This window comes from Ceratotherium simum, chromosome 10, assembly GCF_057802395.1.
Source record: "Ceratotherium simum simum isolate JZ-2026a chromosome 10, ASM5780239v1, whole genome shotgun sequence".
Taxonomy (NCBI): Eukaryota; Metazoa; Chordata; class Mammalia; order Perissodactyla; family Rhinocerotidae; genus Ceratotherium; species Ceratotherium simum.
Genome location: NC_141909.1, coordinates 77852626 through 77880050, shown reverse-complemented (window position 1 = coordinate 77880050; position 27425 = coordinate 77852626). Strand labels below are relative to the sequence as shown.

At 38.8% G+C, this 27425-nt stretch overlaps 1 protein-coding gene across 1 annotated transcript in view; it reads left to right on the top strand.

Annotated features, from left to right (window-relative positions):
• The window catches only part of ATP8A2 (ATPase phospholipid transporting 8A2), a 507110-nt gene that overhangs the window by 200908 nt on the left and 278777 nt on the right, over positions 1–27425 (top strand). The window contains exon 24 of the mRNA XM_014791223.2: positions 4953–5125. Coding sequence (XP_014646709.1) covers positions 4953–5125 — 173 coding nt within the window. The remainder of the gene's footprint in view (positions 1–4952; positions 5126–27425) is intronic.

Sequence of the window (27425 nt, the reverse complement as noted above, 5' to 3'; positions counted from 1 at the left end):
AATCCGAAGTGATTAACAGTAGAAACCACCTTTCAGATCCCATCTGCTCCTAGATTGAGCAGGTTGCTCTTCAGCTGTACTTCAGGGTCCATCAGATGAACCTCTGATCTGTGAATCAGCACAAGACAGCCATTTCCTGAGATCACAGGCTAGCGCTGTCGCTGGTGTTTATATAATTTTATTTTAAAAATTGGAAATGCAAAGGCAAGTGCTGACCTTACTGATAAGAAATGCAGGATTCACAATACAGCAGACTGGGGAAAGGGGAGTGCTCGGCATGGCTAAGGAAACTGTCTTGAGTCGCAGTTGCTCACTTTGGCCTTAAATCGTGTGTGTTTTTAATTGTGAAGGAAAATAAAATTGTAGAACACGTATGAAAAGCTAGAAATATATTTTTTAATATTTATGCCTAAAACGCAAATTCTAATTATGGGTTTTGGAATGTTTTGTATCTTTCTGGGAATGAAACCTCCAGCCCCAACTCCCCATGCCCCTCATAACAGCTAAGTCCATTGTAACTTTCAGTAATTGGTTTTTTATTAAAATAAGAGACTGCGGTATAAATTTTAGCAACTAGGCTAAATAGGCATTAACAGGCCCTGGGATCCAACCACAATTTGTAACATCGTTCCTTTGGGAAAATGGATTCTAAGTGCCCAATAACTAACTTACAAATAGACTTTTGAATCATAGTCCATTTGAGAATAAGGAACTGTTTGTGATAGTAAGACCTTCGATTGACTTGCTTGAGAATTGCACAGAAGGGACCTATATTCTGCCACACATGTGTGGTGAACCCAGCTAGTCTGGGTTTGATCAAAGATTATTGCTGAGTGGGCATTGAAAGCATAGGAATTAAAACCAAAGTAGAGGTTGGAGACCAGTCAATGGTGGAGTTAGGAGGGTGGATCTGGAGAGGTTTTAGTGGTGGAAAGGTTTTGAATCTCAAAGGCAAAGGTATGATTCTGAGCAGATGAAGTGAGGGGAGAACGGGATGGTTCAGGTAAGGAGGGAGGTGAGAGAGGAAGTTGAAGGCAAAAAGGCAAGGATACAGGAATAAGAAGGATCAAGAACCAATCATTTTTAAGGAAAATGTAATGCAAAATGTACCAGGTAAGGCTTAATGGACCACAAGAATGTCAGACAAATAGATGCCTCCAAGACCTGTAAATGATTTCTTAAAGATATTACAATGAATGTTTAGAATCAAGACTTAGATCAATTCATTTATGAAGTCAGCACATTTATCGAGCACCTGCTATGGGTAAGTGTGCTCAGAGGTTGGCAAAGGGAGTTTCTGCCTTCATTGAATTTACAATTTAGTATAATTCCAGCCAAACACAAAAATGAGCCAAAGCAGGCTAGGATATGATGGTGGTGATATCTAGGATCTTCCCATAAGGAGAATATTAGGTTTTCATTATTTCCTTCTTAATTTTGTGTATTTGCCACCCTGATTGTAAGATTTATGGGGATAGACAACATAGAACATGTACTCTTGGTATATTTTTTTATCATCGTGGATGCATAGTAGGTGCTCCAATAACTACACTTTGGTTGGTTGATTGTAATAGCTTTAACTCATGTAACTGCTTGATCGAATCCATTTTATGCTTCAGAAAACTATTTGTTAATGTACTGTACTATTTACCAGTAAATGAGAAAATGCCTGGTCAATGGAATATAAATGTGAAATTTCTTTTATTGACATTATGTAACTTAGTAATTTTTGGTGCTCTCTCTGCAAGTGGAGAGCATGACCACCATGTTTTTGCAATCTGAAGTTCAGTATGGCCAATGGCTAGTCATTCACTCCCAATGCATCCCCTCGTCCAAGAGGACTTGTCCTGCCCTCTCCCACTCCCCACGTATTAGTGGCCTTTTCTTCAGTGTTCTGTACTATGCATATATCTGTCACTGCAGTTACTACATTATATTAGAAGGCTTATTCCAGACAGTAAACGTGATAGCAGTCATTGCTTTCACAGTGACTGTGTGCCCACATGTTACCGTGGTTGGAAGCCATGTCTTTTCATCTCCATATCCATTATGCCAAGAATAGTGCTGCACCACCGGTGGGCTCAAGGAGCTGCATTTTGTCTTAGGTCAGGCTGCTATAACAAAAATGCCCTAGACTGAGTGGCTTAAATGACAGAAATTTATTCCTCTCGGTTCTAAACCCTGGGAAGTCTAAGATCAAGGTACCGGCACACCCAGTGTCTGTCTGATGAGAGCCCTCTTCCTGGTCTGCAGACACTGCCTTCATGCTGTGTCCTTATGTGGCTAGAGGGGGTGATTAGGGTTGAGGGGGAGGGAGGGAAGAAGGGAGAGAGAGAAGAAGTTCTCTTGCCTCTTCTTATAAGGGCACTAATCCCATTGTGAGGGCTGCACCCTCATGACCTAATCACCTCTAAAAGGCCCCACCTCCAAATACCATCACGTCAGGGATTAGGGTTTCAGCATATGAATTTTGGAGGGACACAAACATTCAGTCCATAGCACTTTTCATGGTTCAATGTGAAAATATTTCAACTTAGTATCACTCATGTTTCCCAGGCCACAGCAGGCTATGACATAGCAAGAGGCTCTCAGGAAGAGCGGCCATGCATTCTACTCTCTGCCCCCACCTGCTGCTGTTAAAACTTTAGCTCCCTTTCAGGTCTTTCACCTACACGTTTTTTGGGGCAGAAGTGGGGGATTGCATATGTCTCGGGAACACAGTTTTCTCAGTTCCCCCATTTCTGCCATTCGTATTCCCAGTGCTCAGGCTTGTTCTGGTGGCACCCCCCCGCTCATGCCCCAGAGCCTCACACTCCCATAGGTGATCAGCTGCCAGTACTTGGAGCCTCCTCACTCCTCCAGCTGAGGAAGAAGAGCCATCAATGTCTAGTCTGTTCTGAGGCATGCTCCAGAAATAACCCCAAGTAGAGAAAGTACCCTTCATAACATTACTATCTCTATATATCTCCATTTGTGCTATGCCCCCTTAAAAAAAACGACAGGCAATGGTCTCCACATCTCAGGGATTTTTATTCCCCAGGCTTTTCCTCCATAAATCCATGGTGCATGCCACTGGGCTAGACCATGTGTCTACAAGAGCATCGGCACGTTGTCCATGGACCAAATCCACATACCTTGCCTCATCCCTATGGTGAAATATTTCTCAGGAGATTTTTCTGTCTGCCATGCATTGACGCCTGGCAGGCACACCCTCCAGAACTGCCCAGACCTGTCTGAGTTCCCCAGTGAACACACTCAGGCTGCCAAGCTGGAATTTCCCTGAGTGGGTAGAATTTTCTTCTCTCTCCCCAAATTCTACAGGGCAGGCTGTGTGCACAGACATGGTAAACGTAGATGTTTTCACAGATGTTTTGTTTGAGATTCAGAATTATGCAACTAATTAAGAATAAAAATTATAAGTCTCCTTTATTGTTATTTTTAGTAAAAGTCAATTTAATTTTATTCTTACAGCATTATTCTATCAATTATTCTTCTCCTGTTACGTTGACAAAGAAAGCATTGTCGATGATATTTATTCGCTGACTGAAGTAGCAGAAATGTGCATTTTCCTTGATATAGGAAATTCTTAGTGAGTAAGTGGTAACAGAGGAAGAAGGGGTTTTATTGAGTGCTTACTGCGTGCCAAGCCCAGTGCTAAGCAGGTTGCATTGATCAGCTCATCTGTTCATAACAAAAATGCTATGAAGGAAGTGCTCTTAGCTCCATTTTACACATGAGAGAATTGCAATTTAAAGAGATTCAGTATTATCCCAAGGTCACTGAGGTAATAAGTGGAGAGTTGGGACCAGACCCCTGCCATCTGACCACAGGACAGGGCTCTAGACCACAACTGTGCCTTAAATACATCTTTCTAATATTGTCAGGAGTCTCTTGTCAAGAGTGAAAACTGAGCAGTAAGACAATAGAACCTGTTTCATCACTTTGTGATGGTAGCTGATTCTCAATTTAACTAGGGGTAAAATGATTCCTGTTCATTCAACATTTTCCTTTAAGACTGTCATTTATGTTATCATTTGATTAATTACATGTAAATGTAATTACATTGTAACTTAATGTACAATGTAACTTAATTACCAGTTGTCCAGACAGAATAATTTCAGCAAACTTTTCTGCTTCCCTGATTAACTTAAAGCAGATTATTTATGATGAGCCAAAAATTGCATTCTTTTATTTCAACCAAATATCCTATTCGTAGTCATATATTCACTGGGAAGATCAGGACATCATTTTCTTTAATCTTAAGAATCATTTTATGCTTTAGTTACATCTGATAATAGACATCACCCCAAGGCACTTATTTAGGCTGGTGGTAATGTTTTAAAAGGTATTGGCAAGATTAGCTATTTTCTGTAACGTGAGAAAATGATCAGTTCCTTTCTTACTCTGATGATACATGGAGAGAAATGGTTTAATTTGAAGATCTCAGCAGAGAATAGAAAATAATCTTTTGTGTTATTTTTATATCCCCTAATATCTTTTGGATGCTTTAAAGATTACCTTGTGCAAACTGAGAAATGTTTGCCGTTTAAGTTCCAACAATGTTATCTTTTCCCATAAAGCACGTTTGTTAATAAGGAGTTTCCTGTTCTAGGGGTACCAAGGATAATGTGTATGTAGGATAAAGGAGGCGAGAGAAAGATCTTCACAAGAACCTTAGCAATTAAAGTTCACAGAGGAGAATTTGGATGTTCTAGATCACTAGTAGACTGAAACCAGGATAGATTATTGTCAATATAAAACGTAAATATCACTATGGGGATGCTTTTACACATAGAACAGACCTGGAGGTTAGTCCAAAGAAACTCTGTTTGTATATTTTACATTAAAATGGGCATGTTCTAATTTCAAGGAACTTAATTTGATTTCTGTTTTGTTTTTGGTATATTAAACACACAAAACTGTGACACCACCACCACCCACTCTTGTTTCAGGCAACAAGGGCAGCCATCACTCAGCACTGCACTGACCTTGGAAGTTTGTTGGGCAAGGAAAACGATGTGGCCCTCATCATCGATGGCCACACCCTGAAGTACGCGCTTTCCTTTGAAGTCAGGAGAAGCTTCCTAGATCTGGCGCTCTCATGTAAAGCAGTCATATGCTGCAGGTAGGCATGCGCAGGCTGCGCGCGATTCATATTCTGATGTGTCTGTATCCTGTGTTAATATAGAGTAAATCAGTGCATGGGAATTCTAGGGGTAAAGTTTTGTAAAAAAGGCAAAACAAAAATACAAATTTAAGGGGCCAGCCCTGCGGCCTAGTGGTTAAGTTTGCACAATCCGCTTCGGCGGCCCAGGCTTTGCAGGTTCGAATCCTGGGTGCGGACCTACACACTGCTTATCAAGTCATGCTGTGGTAGCGTCCCATATAAAGTAGAGGAAGATGGGCACAGATGTTAGCCCAGGGCCAATCTTCCTCGGCAAAAAGAGGAGGATTGGCAACAGATGTTAGCTCAGGGCTAATCTTCCTCACAGAAAAAAAAATACAAATTTAACTGTCCATTCACAGATTTTGCAGAAAGCAGTTAGTGGTTTTTACATTTTTGTTTTTTTTATTGTCTTCTGAGAAGATAAAAGAAGTAAGAACCAGGGCCTCCGGTCATGGTCACGCTGGGGGATAAACTAGAGAAACTCTGCCTCCAGCCTGTATGGGAAGTTAGAAGGGGGCTACCTATTACCTGCTTAGTTCCTCGGTTCTGGATGGCTGAGCTCAACTTCCAAGGCCAGTGGGATTCTGATGCCTCTTTTCTATGTACAGCGGATACTTCTTTTCAGTCAATAAGGAGCTTTTGTCTGGTTCATGCTATACCAATTTTTGTGTTAAGATCTAACCAGAAGACTTTGTTGGTTTTTTATGAAATCTGGTAAGGTTTTTTAGGGTGGACATTGTTACATTCCATTGACTACTAGCTATACAACCTCCAGTTCGGATAGAGATTTGAAGGTCAGGCAGAATTATAAAGAAAATAAACTACTGGAAAGATGAGTGGTACCACCTAGCTGTGCAGTAAACAACTTGAAAGGTGAGAGGAGAGCTTTCCATTTCTGAAAGCCCTGTGCTTAGAGAGTACCTGGTACGTGGTTAAATGCTTGATGCGTAGTATTGGATTAGTAATCTCATCTGTGTCTGCTCTTATATTTTATAGCTACATCCTTTCATACATTGTTTTCTTTGATATTTTCTCAGAAGCCAGTTATTAGAATGCTTTTACCTTCCTTACTGCATTAGTCCTTCGAGGACACCTCTTGTGGGTTCGAATATGGTTCGTTTAGAGTAACCAGTTGTCTTGTTGACAAGATAGCCTTGGGTTTCTGCCTTACTAGTAGGCCCTGGTGACCTCATCTGCCACACCTGTCTACCCAGACCTCTCATGACACTGCCTGTTTGGGATGCCCAGCAAGTCTGAGGGGAAGCCCACCTGCCCTGACGTCAGGAAAGTTGTCTCTCTCACGTCACCCCAACCTCACCTCCCTCCCCCACCACTGGTTCTCATATGAGACCAAAGAATCTGTTCTCATTTTCCCACAAATACCCCTCTCCACCCAGAACCCTGGACTGTCTTCACATAATGATAGTTCTCTATCATTTTATCCTACTGTCCTGATCCCTTTTCTTAATCTGGAACATGCCACCAAAGGCCAAGGAGAGCTGGAATGACCGGCTGGTGGAGCCTCCATGGTGGAAAGGAATGCTGCTTTTGTGCCTGTGGTTGTAGGATGGATGTTCAAGGACCACAGGGGTGAGGAACAAATTCAAATGTGTTTGAAACGATGAATGAGAACTCTGTTTTACCTGTAAGTCAGGAAACTTGGTGCATCTATGAGGGACCTGGGATAGTGAGGAATGACCAGAGCATCTGGAAATGAAATGCCATGTTCCCTGGTTTTATTACAGCCTCCCCTTTCTCTCTCTCTCTTTTTTTTTAACAACTTTATTGAGATATAATTCACATACCATAGAATTCACCCATTTAAATTGTATAGTTCAATGGCTTTTAGTATATTCACAGAGTTTTGTAACCATAACTACAACCAATGTGAGAATACTTTAATCACCCCCAAAAGAAACTCTCTTATCTGTTATCAGTCAATCTCCATCCTCCTTCACCCTACCAACCCCCCTCACTACTAAAAAACCACTAATGTGCTTTCTTGTCTCCAGATTTGCCTATTTGGGACATTTCATATGAATGCCATCACGTGAGATGTGGTCTTTTTTCTAACTGACTTCTTTCACTTCACATAATATTTTCAAGGTTCATTTATGTTGTAGCATGTATCAGCATTTCCTTTTTATGGCTGAATAATATTCCATTGTTATGGATATACCAGAGGTTGTTTATCCATTTTGGTGAACATTTGGATTGTTTTTACTTTTTGACTAATATGAACAATGCTGCTATGAAGATTCATGTACAAGTTTTCATGTGCACATATGTTTTTATTTCTCTTGGGTATGTACTTAGGAGTAGAAGTGCTGGGCCAAGTGGTAACTCTATGTTTAACCTGTTGAAAAACTGTCAGACTGGTTTCCAAAGTGGCTACTTCCTTTTGTATTCCCACCAGCCGTGTGTGAGTGTTCCAGTTTCTCCACATCCATGCTGACACTTATTATTTATTGATTGGTTAGCCTTAGGGGTGTGAAATGGTATCTCATTTATAGTTTTGATTTGCATTTCCCTGGTGGTTAATAATGTTGAGCATCTTTTCATGTGCTTATTGGCCATTTTTATGTCTTCTTTGAAGAAATGTCTGTTCAAGTCCTTTGCACATTTTTAAATTGGATTACTTTTTAATTATTGAGTTGTAAGAGTTCTTATATACTGTGGAACAAGTATCCTATCAGATATAAGGTTTACAAATATTTTTTCCCATTCTGTAGGTTGTATTTTTACCTTCTCAATGGTATTGTTTGCAGCACAAAAGATTTTAATTTTGATGAAGTCCAATTAATCTGTTTTCTTTTGTCCCTTGTGTTTTGGTGTCATATCTAATAAGCTCTCTTTTTTTTGTTGTTGTTGTTTGTTTTTTTTTTGTGAGGAAGATCAGCCCTGTGCTAACATCTGCCGATCCTCCTCTTTTTTTGCTGAGGAAGACTGGCCCTGGGCTAACATCCGTGCCCATCTTCCTCCACTTTATATGGGACGCCACCACAGCATGGCCTGCCAAGTGGTGCGTCAGTGCGTGCCTGGGATCCGAACCAGCGAACCCCGGGCCGCGACAGCGGAGCGTGTGCACTTAACCACTTGTGCCGCCCGGCCAGCCCCACAAGCTCTCTTTTTTAAGCAGCCGATACTGTGCTTTCTTTCCTGGATTTCATTTGGGGAGTTTAGATTAAGGACATGCAAATGGCAAGGAGGGTAGAAAGAGTGGTGAGGAAATATTTTCTCATAATTTCCTCTTTGTGTCTAAGTTGTAAAGTTGCTGAGTGGGTGCTACCTGATTTCTAAGAAGTCCTCAGCACTAGAGGTTGTGACTGCCCCACACGGAGCCAGAAGTCATGGTGAGAAAGTCACTCTCCACTAACTGCCGTGTTGGTCAAGGAGCCATCACCCTGACTTGTTGGTAAGCAGAAACAAGCAACAATACCAGAAACAAGAAACAGCACAGAAAAGTCTGGTAAACTGTAAATCAAAGCAAACGTGCTCTAACTTCATGGTTTCTCAAAGGGAAATCAAAATTAGCCCGTTTGCATTCTCGGGCAAGCCAAGAATGCCTTCAAGGCATTACAGGAACATGCTCTCTTCTTGCCAGGTGCTCGATACCAAAGAAAAACATCTTTTTCCCCTTCTTACTTTGGCTGCATTCAGAGTGCTTTGTGTGTCACATAAGGCTGTACACTTATAGACTTCACAGGAAGGAGTTCAAACTGCAATTGGCACAGAAAGAGGAAATTTCAAATTAAATACTGTTACTGTCTACAAAATAGAAGCACTAATTGAAGAAAGGAATCTAGGATAGTGCACTACTTTACCACTCTAGGAGACGTTTCTTGGCTTGTCTTACACTTGAGATTAAAAAAACATCAGCACATACTTTTTTAAAAAGCAGGCGTACACTTCAGATGTACTTACTATTCATTGAGAATTTAAACTTAAGTTAAATCTAATATGTGACTTCAAACATAAGGTTGACCTTAATTCTCACGTTTCATCTTTAAAATGTAATAGTTGTAAAAGTTTCCCTTTTCTCTAATAATAGAAGAGAGTAATTTTTTTCAAAAAATAACTTCTCAGTGAAATCATGAAGCATTGTCTCTCATCAATATTGATTCAGAGACTAGTGAATGTTGTGTAAAAATGGATAAGTACTTTTAAACTAAAACAATATTTTAGGCAACAGAAAGGAAAAATTAAGAATTTGTTAAATATTTTGCTGAGATTAGAATCAAACAATTTTGCTAATTATACATTGTTACACCCAAATATTTTCCATGTAGTTAAAATCCTAGGAAGGTCATAATATGGTCATCAGAAAAGTTACCAGTCAGTACTCTGCTGCAGTTGACTGTTGTATGTGGTGGGGACATTGCCACATTTTTTGTAGAGGTATAAACTGGTTAGTCCAATAAGATTTTTATTGTGGGTTTGATATTTGCATTGTACATTCCTAGGTGTTATGGGAGAACAGAGAGACAAAACATAGTCTTTGCCTTTTGAGTTCAAATAATGAATAAGAGTATTTTATAGTACTGGCCTCTCCTTTACTTTGCACCTCATATATGCCCCAATCCTTGAAATTAGGCCTTCAGTGAAGCCAGCAGACCCCAAGTCTCCGGTAACCTCCATCTCGCCATAGGCAACAGACTCTCACAGTTCCTTTCTTGATTCCTACTCAGCACTTGATAGTGATGGTTCCCCCGTTGGATTCTCTTCTGTTTCTGTGACACCTTTCTTTTCCATAGTTATCTTTCTGCCTAACGGGCTCTTTTTCTAGCAGCCGTTGAAATGTTGTTTTTCTCATGTTTTGCCTTTGGCCCTATTATAATCCCATTCCATATCTTCTCCCTAGTGCATTCCATCTGTTCTTACAGCCTCATCCATCTTCTTCCCTAGTGATTCTCAACACTAGCTTCATGTTGAATCATTTGGAGAACCTTAAAAATTTTTTTCCTCAGAAAGTTAAACTTGGAATTACCAAATGATCCAGCACTTCCACTGCTATGTATACACCTAAGAGAATTAAAAGAGGTAAATAAATACTTGTATGTGCATATTTATAGCAGCACTATTCACAGTGGCCAAAAGGTGGAAACAACCCAGGTGTCCATTGATGGATGAATGGATAAACAAAAGGTGGTATATTCGTACAAGGGAGTATTATTCAGCCATAAAAAGCAATGAAGCACTGATACATGCTACAATATGGATGAACCTCAAAAACATACCTGGTGAAAGAAGCCAGTCACAAAAGACCACATATTATGTGATTCCATTCACAGGAAATATTCAGAGTAAGCAAATTCCTACAGACAGAAAGCAGATTAGTGGTTGCCAGGGGCTAGGGGGAGGAGGAATGGGGAATAACTATTTAATGGGTACAGGATTTCCTTTTGGGGATGGTAAAAATGTTTTGGAATTAGATAGAGGTGATGGTTGCACAACACTGTGAATATACTAAATGCCACTGAATTGTTATACTTTAAAATGGTTAATTTTACGTTATGTCAATTTTACCTTAAAAATATAAACAAATGGGGCCGGCCCTGTGGCTTAACGGTTAAGTGCTTGCGCTCCACTACTGGCGGCCTGGGTTCAGATCCCAGGAACGCACCAACTTCTCCGGCCGCTTCTCCGGCCATGCTGAGGCAGCGTCCCACATACAGCAGCTAGAAGGATGTGCAGCTATGACATACAACTATCTACTGAGGCTTTGGGGGGAAAATAAATAAATAAATAATTTAAAAAAAATATTTAAAAAAAATTTTTTTTTAATTAAAAAAATATATAAACAAATGAATAAAAGAATTCATTCATTTAAATGAAATTGTTGAATAAAAAACATGAGACATTGAAATAAAGTTTCATTCATTTGAATGAAATCTTTGTTGAAAGAAAACAAAAAAGATTCTGATTCCCAGGTCCTATCCCAGAACAATTAAACCAGAACTCTAAGAATTTTACAAACTCCCTGGTTGATTTGACTTAGTCAGAGTTAAGAGTGGACAACTTCCCCAGTCTGCATGTCCCACGTGACCTCTCTCTGGAGTCCCCGTCTGTAGATCCATCTGCATCTGGGACTCTTTCACACTGGCACTCTTTGGGCACCTTAAATTCAAAATGTGTAAACTGAATTAGTCACAATCCCCTCGTCTGTGCATCTCCTTGTTCCTTCTGGTCTTGTCCACTGGTTTCCTGAGTTTACTGTCTCAGTTGATGGTACCACTCTCCTCTCAGTCGCAGAGCATTTGGTAGCATAATAAGCATGATTGTATATCTAAGGAACCTTTAAAGAGACTGAACCAGATAGGCAAATTCTTATACTGAGGTCAGAAATTGCAGTCTCTTAATTTGTTGATCCTTGATAGGTGTTGTCTTTGTTTTTATAAATGAGGAAATAAAGGCCTCAGAATAATTACATTGTTTGCCCATGGCTTCAGCTAGTAATGGAAGCATTAGCAGTTTATCCTAGAGCTGAATAATATCAGGGCCTATGCTCTTAAATCATGCAGTTGGCTGCATTAGTCAGCTAATTCATAGTCACATGTTTATTACTGTTAATACTTGCAATTTCCTATGAAAGTTTTTGCATTTAACATATTTTTCAAACTGTAGAATTTGTTTAAACCTATTTAGCATAAAGTCTTATAGGATTTGTCATTCTCCAGAGTGATAGAAGTCATGTAGAAAATGTGTAAACCATTTTCAGTATCTTCAAGAAAGAGTTCTCTATTCTCTCTTCTTTGTTTCCTTTACTTAAAACTACCATCTCTCTTGTTTTCTTATTTTTCCTTTTTCTTTGAAACTTTTTATGTTTGTCAGATGGGGATAAATTTTGTAGGCACAGACGCGGGGGTAGGGAGGACTCTGACCTCTTGAGAACCTTCAGAAATGTTAAGTTGGTGTGCATAGTCAGGAAGAGAGTCGTGAAAGACTCATCAGGGTTCCCCTGTGAGGAAGTTGGTTGATGGCCCCACCACAGTGCCTGCAAACACAGTGATACTCATGGCCCCTGGCGCCGCCACACGGGCAGACATGATTTATGGCTTTATGTCTCTGAGCAGGAGATGGAGTGGAAGGAAAACACCACAGCAGGGATTTCCACTGGATGTGCAAATTAAGGGTTTCAAAGACATCATTTATTTTCTCGGATGTGTTTAGACTTCTGTCTTTCAGGATAGATTCAATGATAAACATGTATAAACCTACTGTGATACCATAGAAATAAAGATAGTCAAGACAAAAAGGCAGAGTGAGCAAAATGAATGTTTCTAAAAATGTTTTGGGTTTATTTATTTATTTTTTTGTACTCTAAGAGTGATTTATATTTCTTCTAGAAAAATTAGAAAATACAGATAAAGCAAGAAGAAAGAACACAGCATTCACAATCCCTCTGACTAGAGGTCATCACTGTTAGCAACTGGTGTTTCAATGTAGAATTCTTTTAGTTAAAATGCTTTTTATTGGAAGAGGATTGGACTATTCACATTATGTGAAGTTAAAAAGTTATAAACAGTTTCTGTGTCAAATAGTAATTTAAAATATGTTTTTAAAAAGCTTAATAGTGTTCTGTTATATGAAAACAATAATTAGTTTAATGTATTTCTAGTTGTTGGATATTCAGGTTAACAGGTTTTTTTTTAATATTATAAATGTCACCATGAATAAGATTTTTATAGCTAAATCTTTGCAAAGACACTTGATTTCCATAAAACAATAATGGATTCAAGAGTAAGCAACATAGAAATTTGCAAAAGGGTTTGTGCCCTTCACCTGAGACGGTGAAGTTGTTTGACTTAGAGACAGAGAGACGTGGTCAGCAGCTCACTCTGCTGAGACAAATGTGTTCTTCTCTGTTTAGTCAGCGTAGCCTGCGGCTTGTTACCCTCACTAAGAAGGGGAGCAGTTGAGAGACTGTTTTGTGGTGGGACACATATAAGAGCAGAATCTAAGAAGAAATCAACACAGCACTTTTACACGCTGGCAGTATACCATTCCCATCACTGGCTGAAGCTTATATCTCTTTTCTGGACTCTCTTAAGCCCATGACTCACTTAGCTTGCATCCAAAAACCTGTCCATCTGTCCTACCTTTAGGCTACTTACTGTAGGGAAAAACTGGCTCTTGTAATTTAGTCTGCACTCCAGCTAAGCTTTTTACATCAGTGAGGCATGACAGATAATAAGAAATCTCAGAACATTATGCATTTTGTGTGTGGTATCTTTCAGCCTGTGCACCACACACAAGAATTATATCAAAACAGGGCTCAGACACACTGATTAGAATTGTACCACCAACTGTGTTTTGGTTGGCCTCTATATTGGTAGGGATCCAATCATACACTTGCAAAAATAAAACTTTTCTTTAGTTTCTTTCATGATGTGATTTCTCAGCATCGTACTGTTTAGTTATAAGTCGACTTCCTCCTTTGACGTTTTATTCCAGAGAGCATTATTAACTTGTCGAGGTTGTAAGCCTGTCCTTGGGTTGTTTGTATTATGGCTTAGCATATGTTTGCCCGTTTGTTGATTAAATACAATTAAGGCAGAATTCATTTTTAGACAGGTTTTTTTTCGTTTAGCTCTAAAACGAATGCTATTATTTGAATGATTACAGCAATTTTATTGGGTCCTAACTGGCCTTATTGTTACTCTGCTGAAGATGAGTGTGCTCAGATGTAATGGTTCTTCAGAATCGTATTGAATAAAAACAACTTCCAAAAGCCCAAAGTTTTAAAACATGTTTTTCCACCCGCAGGTTTTACCAGTATTTCTCTAGAATGAAAATTACATTGATGTAGATTTTGTGCTGTATAAAAAATAGCTTATGTTAACTATGGTAGAGACTGCCGTATTTGGAGACTTTGGAGTATTAATCCAAAGTAGAAAAGGGAATCCTTTTCTAAGTAGTTATTTCTAGCTTAGAAGAAAAACCTTTTATTAAACTTTTTGAAATCAAAGCTAATTTTGATGATGACTTATGTTTAGAAATGATGGACTGTTTTCATCTTAAATAACTATTGCAGGAAATAATTTATACCAATTACTCTACAAGATCCACTTTTGACTATTAGGGATTTCTGATATTTTTGATTCCCCTGCAGCTAAAAGTTATATATTATTGCTATTTATATATAACTCCTTCAGGTGAGAAGTAGAAAAATAAACTAACCCATCAACTTTGTTGCTTGTGTCCTGAACAAGCAAAATAATTTGCTAGGGAGGTATAGTACATGTGATAAATTGTGGGTAAATATTTTAGTATAAGATTGAGAATACAGGAAACTCTTCTTTAAGAAAATCTATAAGTAATCCAAATTAAAAGGTAGCACTTATGGCATGACAACATGACAGAGATATCTACCAGAGGGCATTTAATAGTAGAGTTTGATCTATAATAACATGCTGTATAATTGGGAACACTTCTCTTAGGAAATTTTTTTTTTTTTTTGGTTATAAAATTGGTGTTATCCTATTACTTTTTTTCTATAGTAGAACTGTCCTTCTGAACAGTTCTGAAAAGTAGTTTCCATGGCAGAAATTCCCTTCAGTTGAGGACTTTCGCACTAGTGTGTCTATACAGCTCAGACACAAAATGGGCAGTGGAGGTAGTGAGGCCCTTTCCTCTTCTAGCAGTAGTCTAAGGATTACGGTAATAGGGTCTGTGTGATCGCTCCTTCATCCGCTCTGCTGCTTTCAACACAGTGGGACCCATGTGAGATGCCAGAAGAGCTCATAGACATGTCACTTTTCAAGCTTTTTCCTGAGTTTCTTCCTCTCTCCCTTGTCATGAATGATTCATTCATTGGTGCCTGTCGTTTTTGACAACACTGCCTGCCAAATGAAACAGGGTGATGTTAGGTCAAACTGTGGTACAAAATGTTGAAGTAGAAACTCATAATATTTGGCATCTTTCCTACTAGAAAAACCAACAAGGAAAAAAAAAGTCAAGAATAGAGCTTAATGAAACATGTGGAATATGTCATGAATATTTATGCCCCCAAGTCTTGCCTTGTGATAGTATTTGTACTTAAAGTGCTTTTTTTCCTTTTTCCTGTGAAGTAGTTCAGAACGTGTTTCATTAATACAAGAAAGTGTCATGTTAACTTTCACTAGGAAAAAATTCTATTTCTCCTGACAACATTGACACTTTTCTGATTGAAAGTATGCAAAGTAGCTCTTAGGTTAATTGGTCCCAAAGAAAATTATGTTTCCCGTTTTACTGTCTGTACATCTGACACTTTCCCGCGTTTATCACCTCCTGAATTATCAGTGCTTTCCCTTTCCTGATCTTGACAGCTAATATTCCTCCTATGACTTTGAAAACCGTAAGGAATACTCCACCCTAGAAGCTTCACTGTCCGCCAGTTTGAACCAGGAAGCACCAAAGGGTTACACTTAACAACTACACGCAGACAGCAACTTTCTCGGTTTTTGTTTCTCCAGATTTGTGGAGGTATAACTAACATACAAAACACTGCACGTAATGAACACACACAATTTGGTGAGTTTAGACGTTTGTATACGCTCGTGTTACCATCATCACAATCGAGGTAATAAACATGTCCATCACCTCCCAAAGGTTCCTTGTGTCCCTTTTTCCTTTTTTTCGTGTAGTAAGAACACTTAGCATGAGATCTACCATCTTAACAAATTTTTGTGTACACGATACCTCATTGCCAACTGTGGGCACTATGTTGTACAGCAGATCTCCAGAACTTACTCCTCTTATATAACTAACTTTATACCCATTGAACAACAGCTCCCCATTTCCCCTCCCTCCATCCCCTGGTAACAGCCATTCTATTGTCTACTTCTGTGCCTTTGACTATTTTAGATGCCTGTATAAGAGGAATCATGCAGTATTTGTTCTTCTGTGACTGACTTATTTCACTTAACATAGTGTCTCCAGGTCCTTCCATATTGTCGCAGTGGTAGGAAACCCTCTCTGCTTTGAGACTCTCAGATTCAGTTTCTTACTTGTTTAACTTTAGAGAAGAAACAAATGACAAGAGAGGAACATTGAAGTCTTTTGTTTTCAGAGTTCTTGATGTTATATTTATATTTAGTCCCATTTAGGGCTACAAGTAAATTGTCAACAGGAGATACATCAGATATGTATCTGATAGATACATCAGATACATCAGATTGATGGAGCTAACTTAAGTTGCCAAATTTTGGAAGCCTGGGCTTGGTTTGAGTTTTATGATTGGTGATTTCTAAGCTTTATTACCATCTGCAAAGCTTTTCTGGGTCAGCAGAAACTAAGAGCTTCTGCTGAAAGATGTGGTTTCTGTTATTTCTTGCTAATCAGCTAGCTGAGCTCCGTCAGAGTTCCAGGGCTGAACTGTCTCCAGTGGCTTAGTTCCTGATAGGCCAGCAGATGAGAGAGAGGCAGACAGATAGACAGACATTCTCTCCCTCACCATCCCATCAAAATTTTGACACCTGGGTCATCTGAGAAAAACAGAGCAAGCATTTTTCTCCTACTAAGTAAGTATTCATGGTGGTGGCCTTTCACTGCTTGGACATACCAGTCATTAAAGACCAAAGTAAATACACCAGCTTGAAGATAATCCTTTCACAAATATACAAGTGCCAAGTTAAAACCATCGTCAATCGTTTGTGCATTTTCCTTTTATTTGTTTTAGTGGATAGGTATTGTTTGAAAATATTACTGCTTGAGAAATTAGAAGTCCTATGTTATCACAATATTTTGCCTATTTACAGATGATTGAACCTTAAGTTCTTATTTTCTCTTTATAAAATCATGATGAATATATATTGAGTTTTTTCCCCTGAAACAGAAAATAACAACAATAGAGGAATATGTGCTTATTTGTAGATATGTGAACATATGAGTGTAGCTATATGTTCAATGTTTTTTCAAACCCTGATGCTTCACATCAAAATATGATCTTTGAATTATCAAATCTGGGAACAAATACAAGATTAATATAGAAGGCAGTGAAGGCTCTTTTAAAAAGAGGAAAATAAATGTTGAATGATGTTAATTTACTTTAATATCACGTGGGATCTGAATTTATATTCCTATATAGCGGTAATCGTATATTAACCCATGTAAGTGTAAACATAGCTACTTAAGAATAATATATAATGAATGCATTAGGACCGGTACCAACATTTCTTGAAGTTTTAAAATATTTATAATCAGAGAAGTTAAAGAAATAAGGTAGGGGTTAGCTGTGGTCTTATTTGTGTTTCCTTTATTTGAAAACTGCTGCCAAGAGTCTTCAGTGTGGTTCCATCATTGATGTCTTGCAGTTCTACGTTTCTGCTTAAGACAATCTCAAGCTAAAGAGTTCTTTGGATTAAGTGTCACATGTGTTTAGATAACGGTGTGGAGTAAAGGAGGATTTTAAACATCTTCTAGGCCTACTTAAGATCTCTTCTGTCTGCTGTGTTTGATCCTATTGTTTATTTTTTTTGGAGCAAACTGGTTTCACTGTGGCTGAACAGGTAACTGCATTGCCACCAGTCAGCTTGCGGGACTGCCCGGGCTCTTCACTGTGGCCCAGCTGAAGACGGTTGGTGAATAAACACAAATTGACTAAGGTTGATGAATAAATACAAATGGTACAACCTCTGCCTGCTGAGAGGGCTAACTGTGGTGGGAGGGACAGCTCAGATATGACGAATGGCAGCACAATTCGCAATGTGAGGTGCTATAAAAGTCTAAAAATTTAGGAAGATAGGGGAATGCAGTTAGCTCTGAGGGGTGGACGTCTCATGGGAGATACTAGTGATAATGACACTAACACCCAAGTTATAGCTATGTCCAGACCCCCTGAAGGACTAACGTTTCCTACCTCTGAGAATCCTTACAGCAATCCCGCAGAGAGGAAACTTGCTATCTTTACTCTATAGTTTAGAGGGCTGAGGCACAGAGGACTGAGATAGTTCCCCGAGGTCCTGGGGCTTTAATGAGCAGATCCAAGGTTGAAACCCTGGCAGTCCAACTCCAAAGTCCATGCTGAAAAGCTTTAAAGATGATGGTGAGGAGCAACGTTTTTTGAGCAGATTAACAGAGCTTGTGTGTGTTTAGGGGATGGCAGCAATATGAAGGTCAAGTTAGAATATGTATGCAAGGTATGAGGCCCTTACAAAACTTCAATTTAGTGACAGTGAGGCCCTCAGCTAGCGTGGTGGTAGCCTAAGTCTCTGACACATAGTAGGTATTCAAGAAAACTGTTGGACTGGATTTCCAGTTTCTCTGGAATGGACTAGGATCTATATTGATAATTTCCAGATTCTCCAAAATGGCCTAGGATCCATATTCATAGTCATTAAGGAGTTAAAATCCCTAATTCTTAGGGACTGACTGAATGTAGATGGGGTTGGTAGGGTGAGGGAATAGTTAAGGCTCGCTGTAAGTCAGGCCATGTCAGAGGGGATCCTGGAGGAAGAATTAATTTCCAGCATTTCAAGGTGCTACATAATCTCCAGCAGCTGCCAAGTGGTCAATTCTGGTGCTGGTGGGTGTCCGCCGAGTCCAGATTCCTCCAGTGACAGTCTGTCAGTCTGTCTAAAGACTGGGAAATGCCTCCTTGTGTATTTACTTTATAGCTAGCATCCATGGATGCCCACATTTGGTCAGTCACTGTACTGTGTGCTGCTGCCGGATGAAACAGAGAGAGAGAGACTCCAGGATACATACATCATCTCCCTTAACTCATATTCTGGTGGGAAAAGACCTAAACTAATATGACTTTAGAAAATATATAAAGCAACACATGTAGAAGATGATAAATGATTGAAAATTAAATATCATAAAGCTTCAATTCAAGTTGCAGTTTTTATTATTGGAGTTGGTCTAATCGGGGGAAGTTTTCCAAAGGAGGTGAGTTCCCTTCGCATCTTGTAGGAGGTGATGGATGTTTTTGAACATGGGCAGAGGCAAATACTTTCCTCTCAGAGGAGCCAGGCTGGGTTTGAGAAGGGCAAGAGTGGAAGGAATATGCATCACAACTGAAGCAATCTAGGACACTAGACGACGTTGTCATGTTCATTCATACAACAAAATTGTTACCTTTTTTACTGCTAGAGGAAATGTGAATGCTTTGTAGTTGATTTTGAGGAGGGATTTCATTTTCTGTATTAATTTGCTTGATGCATAAAGTAGTATCTAAAGCAGCCATTCAAAATATGTGCTCTCCTGTATCAGTGTGGTTTGCCTCAGTCAGATGTGTTTACGTGGCTGCTGTTTGACTTTAGGTTTGTAAGCCATGTTATTGGAGCAGTTCCCCTGTTAGAAAAGGGGTCTTGAACTCCTCTCTCAATTTGCACAGAACCATGAGGGTCGTCACCTTCAAGGTGTTGAGATGATCTTCATTGGTTAGTGCTGCTGCCTCTAAGGTGCCAGAGCCTGGAGGAAATCCGTCTTTCTGGGTGCATACTCAGGACAGGGGAAAATGTCGAGGAAGGTGAAGGTCGCCCCATAACTCAGTCCCTCTGTCAAGGTGATCGAGAAGCAGGCCTTTGGGTAAGACCAGACTTGCTTGCTGAGTAATAAGCCTATTCAGGCTAGGACCCATATGCTACCTGCAGCAAGGCCAATCCTGTAGATTTACTGAAACTAAGGACTTGATGGGACCAGATGATATGTGAAAAGGATCTAAGTGATTCCTGTAGTGCTTTGCCCAAGACAAGAGACACAGTGAAGGTAAATCTGATACTAATTGCTATGGACTTAATTGTGTCCTCTCGAAATTCATGTATTAAAGTCCTAACCCTAATGTGACTGTACTCAGAAATAGAGCCTTTAGGAGGTAATTATGGTAAAATGAAGTCATAACGGTGGGGCCCTGATCTGATAGGATTAGCATCCTTAGAAGAGAGAGCTTTCTCTCCCTGCCGTGTAAGCACACAGCAAGAAGGCAGCCATCTTCAAGCAGGGAAGAGGGCTCTCACCAGAAACTGAATCAGCCAGCACCTCAGTCTTGGACATTCAGCTCCCAGCACTGTGAGAAAATACATTTCTGTTGTTTAAGCCACCTAGTTTGAGGTACTTTGTTATGCCAGCCCAAGCTGACTAACACATCAAGCTTAGGTTTCCATACTGCCCAAGGTAATTGATAAAATCCTCACTATAGTTATTTTTAATCAGCTGGAGTTACCTTAATCAATTCTGAGTTTGAGTAAGTAAAAGGATTGGAGAGCGGGGGTGAATGATGGGTGGGGAGAATTGCATGAGTAGGAGATGATAACCTTAAAAATATTTCCTTGCAAAATAGACCTGGGAATCCTTTGTATTTAAAAATTATGCCATTGCAACAAAGAATAAGTTATTTCATCTTATAAAAGCAAAAGTAAGGAATATCTTCATGGAACTAAAAATTTAATGTTATATTTAGTTTATTATACCAATCTTCCCTTAAAACTATCTTAAGATTAACTTGATTTATTTTGTCTTAACGTAAGTTTAGCAACTTAATCCCTAAAAATATAGGTGATGATTATTGTACAGAATTTCCTCGTTTCCCAAGATGATGTCTATTTCTCTTTTACTAAATACCCAGTTTTGTTAGTCTGTTCCATATTTCAGTTTTGATGTACATTTTAAAAAGCAGAAATTGCTTCTTCTGTTTCCAACTTAAAAGGCATTTTTATAGTTCTGTGTAACAAATTTCATCATTCTCACTGAGTCTGTTGTTTCTGATAGGACTAAGAAGCAAGTTTTATTGGCTTAGAAATTTTTACCAGTTTATATACATTATACTGTTTAACCATGTCTTTATGTATGTATAAAAGGATATTGATTTAGAACAAATTTATATTAGCCCACTTTTCAAAATCTTGAAGTTAATCGGTATTGAGCGCTACAGCTTTCATGTAGATATTACATGGAAAATTCAAAAATACCTCATTACCCTGAACTGAGATTCCCATTCAAGATTCTAGAAAAGCCCAAGCTGAATCTACTGGTTGTTAATGATCCATAAGTTTTTCCGGTTTATGCCTTAGTACTTTTTCTGCAGCTATTTCAGCAAATTTAAAAGTCTCCTGAGGATTATTTCAAATGTAGGTCATAGTGTGTTTCTTGGGATGAAAATAAAAATGAAGTCTATCTGCATATATGCTGAATGAATTAAAGGTGCTACAAAAACTTTCCTGGCCAAACACCTCTGTGGGCTCCTGATCTGTCCTGGGGGTATTGTGGTCCTGTGGGAGACAAGGTCAGCACAGTCCCTGTCTCTGTGGGGCTCATGGTCTCGGGAGGAGCTGGACGGTATAAACTCGTAGATTGTACAATTATGAATTTGCTATTTAGTCTCTTGTATTTCAGTACATAGATGCTTTTGATCTTAGGTAGATTGAATTCTTAAATATAATAGCTTCTCTAATGCTATAGGCTGATACAGATTTCTGTGGCTACCCTTAATGATCAGCTTTGATTAGTTCAGAATTTAGTTAAAAGAGAAGCTATATGCCTCAGCTAAGAAAACCTTCTAGTGGCTTCTCATCTCTCTGAGAATAAAATTAACAGGCCTTAGTGGGATACTGCTTCCCCCTTGCTTACCACGCCCCGGCCACACTGGACTCTCCTTTCTGTTCCTCAGCTCTCCGAGCCAGCTGCTGGCTCAAGACCATTATGAGATCTGTTTCCTTTGCGTGTCAAGTCTTTATCTCAGATGCCACGTAGCAAATGCCGTCACTGCTCAAATTCAGGTCTCTGCTCGTATGTTACCTTCTCGTGAGGCTGTCTGGAATACCTGGCTAAATTAGTGCCCTTTCCTCTTTCTTCAGCTTTCCTTTGCTTGGTAACACTTATCACTACCTGACATACTATACTTTTGTTTAATTATTGATAATCTGTGCCCACCCGACAGAATGTGAGTCCCATTACAGCAGGGATTTTGTCTCTTCTGTCCTTTGCTCCATCTCCAGTGCCTAAAACTATGTCCAGCACATAGTGAGTACTCAGCAAATATTTGTGAGTGAATGAATGGTGTGATACCCTCCCTAAACCTTTATTTTCTTAGAGCCAACCAACTCTCTTCTCATGACAGTTTCTGAAGTTATGCTGAGAACACTGATGATGGAACAGAGGGAAGGAAAATGTTTATGGCATCAGAGTCAACCGGTTTCTCCTTTCATTATTTTTCCAATTCAGGGGCGCCTGCTTAGCTGCTTTTTCCTCTATTTTCTGGGCTACCTACATGTAGGAAATTGATGCCTGTGTAAGAAAATATAAAGGCCCTTGGAGGAAACAAGGAGGCTTTTGTAGCTGAGTTAGCATGTAATTTAGGGTGCTCATAGGATCTCTGCTTGGGCACTGGAAACAGAAAGAAAAAGCATTGTCTAGAAATTTGGGTAAATGCTTCCTTTGAAAGTTACATACCTTATTTTTTCTTTCTCATTCTCATGCCTCTGCTTAAGGTGAAGTTGGCTTCATTTACAGCTAATTCTACTGAATGCTATCATAAGTCAGTTCATCAGGCTAGTGTTTACTGGGCAGCTACTGCATGTGTGTGTTGTGTTGAGGAGAGTAATGCAAGATGAGACTGAAGAAGCAAGCTAGAGCCACATCAAGCAGATCTGTAAGTCACATTGGAATATGGACTTGATCCTCAGCACAATGTGAAACCTTTGAAATTTTTAAACTAAGGAATGAAGTGATCAGATATATATTTTTTAATAACAACTTTATTGAGATATAATCCAAATACCATATGATTCACACATTTGAAGTGTACAATTTAATTATTTTTAGTAATTCACAGAGTTGTAAAACTATCACCATAGTCCATTTTAGAACATTTTCATCACCCCAAAAAGAAGCCGTGTACCCATTAGTCATTCCCAGTTGCCCCTACCCCCCAGCCCTAGGCAACCACTAATCTACTTTCTGTCTCGATAGATTTGTCTATTCTGGACATTCCCTGTAAATGGAATTATACAATATGTGGTCTTTTGTGACTTATCGTAGTGTTTTCAGGGGTCATCCATGTTATAGCATTTCACTTCTTTTTGTTGCTGAATAATATTCCATTGTATGGATTTACCACATGTTGTTTGTCCACTCATTAGATGGTGGACATTTGGGTTGTTACACTTTTTGACTGTTATGAATAATGCTTCTATGACAATTCATGTACAAGTTTTTGTATGGATATATGTTTTCGGTAGTCTTGAGTACATACCCAACAATTCATGTACAAGTTTTTGTATGGATGTATGTTTTCAGTAGTCTTGAGTATATACCTAAGAGTGGAATTGCTGGGTCATATGGTCACTCTGTGTTTAACCTTTTAAGGTACTGCCAGACTCTTTTCTAAAATTATGTCACCATTTTACATTCCCACTAGTGATGTATAAGGGCTCAGTTTCACCACATCCTTACCAAAACTTGTTGTTATCTGACTTCTATTATAGCCATCCTAGTGGGTGTACATCCTAGGTACCACTAGGTACCTAGTGGTATGTCATTGTGGTTTTGATTTGTATTTCCCTACTGGCTAATGATGTGGAACATCTTTTCATGTGCTTATTGGCCATTTGTATATCTTCCTTGAGAGATATCTATTCAAATCCTTTGCCCATTTTTTAATTGGATTGTCTTTTTATTATTGAGTTGTAAGTGTTTTTTATATACTCTGGGTACAAGTATCTTATCAGATATATGATTTGCAAATTTTTTCTCCCATTCTGTGGGTTGTCTTTTCACTCTCTTGATGGCACTGTTTGAAGCACAAAAGTTTCTAAATTTAACGAAGCCCAATTTGTCCACTTTTTCTTTTGTTGCTTATGCTTTTGGTGTCATTTCTAAGAAGCCACTGCCTGATCCAAGTTCATGAAGATTTACTCCTATATTGTCTTCTAAGAGTTTAGCTCTTATTTGGATCTATGATCCATTTTGAGTTAATTTTTGTGTATGGTGTGAGGTAAGGGTCCAATTTCATTCTTTTGCACATGGCTATCCAGTTGTCCCAGCACCGTTTGTTGAAGAAGCTGTCTATTCCTCATTGAGTGGTCTTGGCCAGATTTATATTTTTCAAAGATCTCTCTAACTGATGGTGTGTGCTTTAAAGGAGGGGAGATCAATTTGAAAAATATTTATTTAGCTCTTTTCATGTATTTAAACATCATTCTAGGCACTGGAACTATGGTGATGAACCACACAGTCAGACATAGCTCTGGCTTGTGCAGGTACTGAGGACAAGGATGCAAATCTAACATGAAAAAGAAAAAAGCAAATAAGGTGATTATAAATTGTGAAAGAAGAAACAGAGTGATGTTGTACATTATAAATTATGTGGATGTTCAGTATGTAAAACATGAATTGATTGTTTGGTTTTTTTCCTTTCAAATGTGTCTCCACATTTGGGTTGAACATGCCATGTCATGCACAACTTGGTAGAATGGAGTTGGGTCGATAGTTTCTGGAAAGAAAGATATCTTTAGTTGTCATTGCCCTGTACATGCTACTTTCACCTGTAAGCTTTCACTTAATGTGTGTATCCAACTGCTGGCAGCATTTCCAGAGACTGACTGACTGAAAGAATGACCACTCTTTCATTCCTTCATCTCATTCATTCATTCATCTATAGTAAATCAGGCAGAGTAGCTTGGATTAAGAAGGTGAAGACAAACAGATTTGAGGGAAGTCTAGATATAAAATGGAGAGGACTTTGTAGTCAAGTATGAAAGATAAGAGTGAAGAAGAAGGAATTGTCAAGAAAAGGATCAAAGATTCAGTATTTTGTTCGTAATGATAGCTATTGAATGCTGAGAATGGGCCCTCTATTGAGCACTTTTCAGGCATTATTTCATATGATGCTGGAAGTGTCCTTCCAAGGTAGATACTGCCTCCTCCACCATCAGACAAACCAAAGCTTGGGGAGATAGAGTCACTTGCCCTAGATCATAAAACTATGAAACTTGACAAATAGTGGTACCTTTTACTATTTTAATGAACTCCTTTTACTTTGTTGAACTCTTCTTTTCCAAAAGTATCCAAAGATTGAATGAAAATGTATATAATAGTTCTAATCAGATATTTAATGAAGAAAATTCTGAGGGAAAACTAAACAAAAAAATAAAATAAATTTCCCATAATTTCACTGACTCTATACAATGAATGACTATCTTTTGTTGGATATGCTTCTTTTTTGAGAGATAAACCCTAATCTGAACACTACTCTTTGTATAATTGATCCTAGTTTTACAGCATGGGCTCGATTTACAGTTCTTTATGGTGTGGCAAGTGCCTGATGCACACAAGTTGGATTTAAGAATTGAGATTAATTGAAATTAAGCTTGCTTATCTTTAGTGTTTTAATTTCCTTCCTCTTACTACATGTAATATATATTTTTTATGATAGTGCATAAAAGTCCAGGCTAACAAGGAAAAGGAAACAATACTGTATGTAAGTACCTGGGGGTTAGATGGAACAGATAGCAGGAGGGCTCTCGGGCATGGTGCATGTTGCCTATTCCTAAATTATGTCGCATGTATCCCGGTACTTTATTCCCTCAATGTTGGGACTGATTGACTGTAGGTCATTGGATTTTAATTTGTGTAGTGGTGTGCTATTTTTTAGAGCAGGTTAGTGACATTAGGAAAGTTGGAGAGATCACTTTTTTCTCATAGCGCTGAAGTACAGCAACTATTTCAAAGTGCATTTGTGTAATTTCTTGAGTTGGAGGCATTCTTGCATTATAAAATTTATTAAGGAACATTTGAATCTCAGAGACTCAGGGTCAGAAAAAATTTAAATGACCCGACATATAAATAAGTAGAGTTTTTCATTTATTATTCATTTTTTGACATTTGTTTCCTTTTTATTGACCTGTTTTTCTGAATCTCTTGGTTCTTTCATACCTGTGTATCACTTTTGTGATGATGGCTGCTAGCTGGTATACAAAGCTGAGAGCCTATTTGCTATTATTTTGCTGCCAATCTATTGTGCCTAGAGGAATATGGATTTTTTGCCCAATGAGCTACAAAAATCATTATGTGCTAAAAAAATAAAGAGAATGCTAAGGAACCAGCAATAATCTAGGAACCATCCACCAAGAACACCAATACATAGGCCCTGCCTCCTGAGATGGAATGTGAATCAGGGAAAGAAAAACAGGTTTTTTGAGCCAAGAGTAACAATGAAAGACTAAAACACCAGCAAATTGTTTTAAATTGAGTTTTTAGAAGTTGGTTAGAAGTAAAGGCTTACAAGTACTGTTTTATTTAGTGACAAATGAAGTTTGGGAGTGTTTATTCTGTTGTAACTAGCTTTTGGCATTGATTAGAACTAACTGAATGAATGAATGAATGAATGAACACAGGTAAAGTTGGTGCAAAACAGCAGAGGGAGTGAAAGGGAACGGCCTTTGTTCACATGTAAAAACACACATGCATGCACATGGATACCCAGTGAGATTTTCTGTGTATTTCAGGGTTTTAGAAGACTTTTGCCTTGTTCTGCCCCTTTGAATTAGTACTTGTGTGAAAAGCTCGTAGGTCAGTGTCTGTGAATGCTTTTTACCCTGGGCTTCCTCAGCTAAGCCCTTAGAGTCCATGATTCCAACTCCGTGCCAGAGAAAGATTTCATGGTTTTAATTTAGAATATCTTCCCACTTTATTTCTTCCAAAATAAAACCATTCCACAGCATCACAACCCTGTGCTAGTTGGGCAGCTGCTCATTCTCTTTCGGGGATTGCCCATTTTAATTAGTAGATTCAAAGGAGAAGGAAAATCAGATTAACTGTTGCTTTGGCATGATTGACTCTCTCCAACCTAGGGAATGAGTTTTTCTATGGTGCTGCAGCCTGCCTGGGTCTATGTGGATGGTTAGTGAGAGGAGCTGGCCTAGCAGCTCTGAAGTTGAGGTGAACGTTGCCTGTTAAATTGAAAAAAACTGATAAGTAGGTAGATAGAAATTATTCCCAGGCAAGCGTTTCAAGAATGTTTGCCACCTCACTGAATCTTAGCTGTTGTAATTTTGAGATGTTGCTGATGACAGTCTCATTCCCTAGTGTTATTAGAGGTTCGGGGATTCGATCGGAGATGTAAAAGACATTTTCCACTCCAAACAAATGGACTGAAGGTATATTTTATTATATAGAGGATCGTAAAGGCGATAGTCCGCAAACAGATCCCAATAGGTCAAATAATAAGAGGGAAAAAACACCAGCTCGACTGGAAAGGGAAAACATCCACATCGGCTGAGATAGCAGCAGATCCGAATAGGTCATATAATAAGAGGGAAAAACATCAGATCGATCGGAA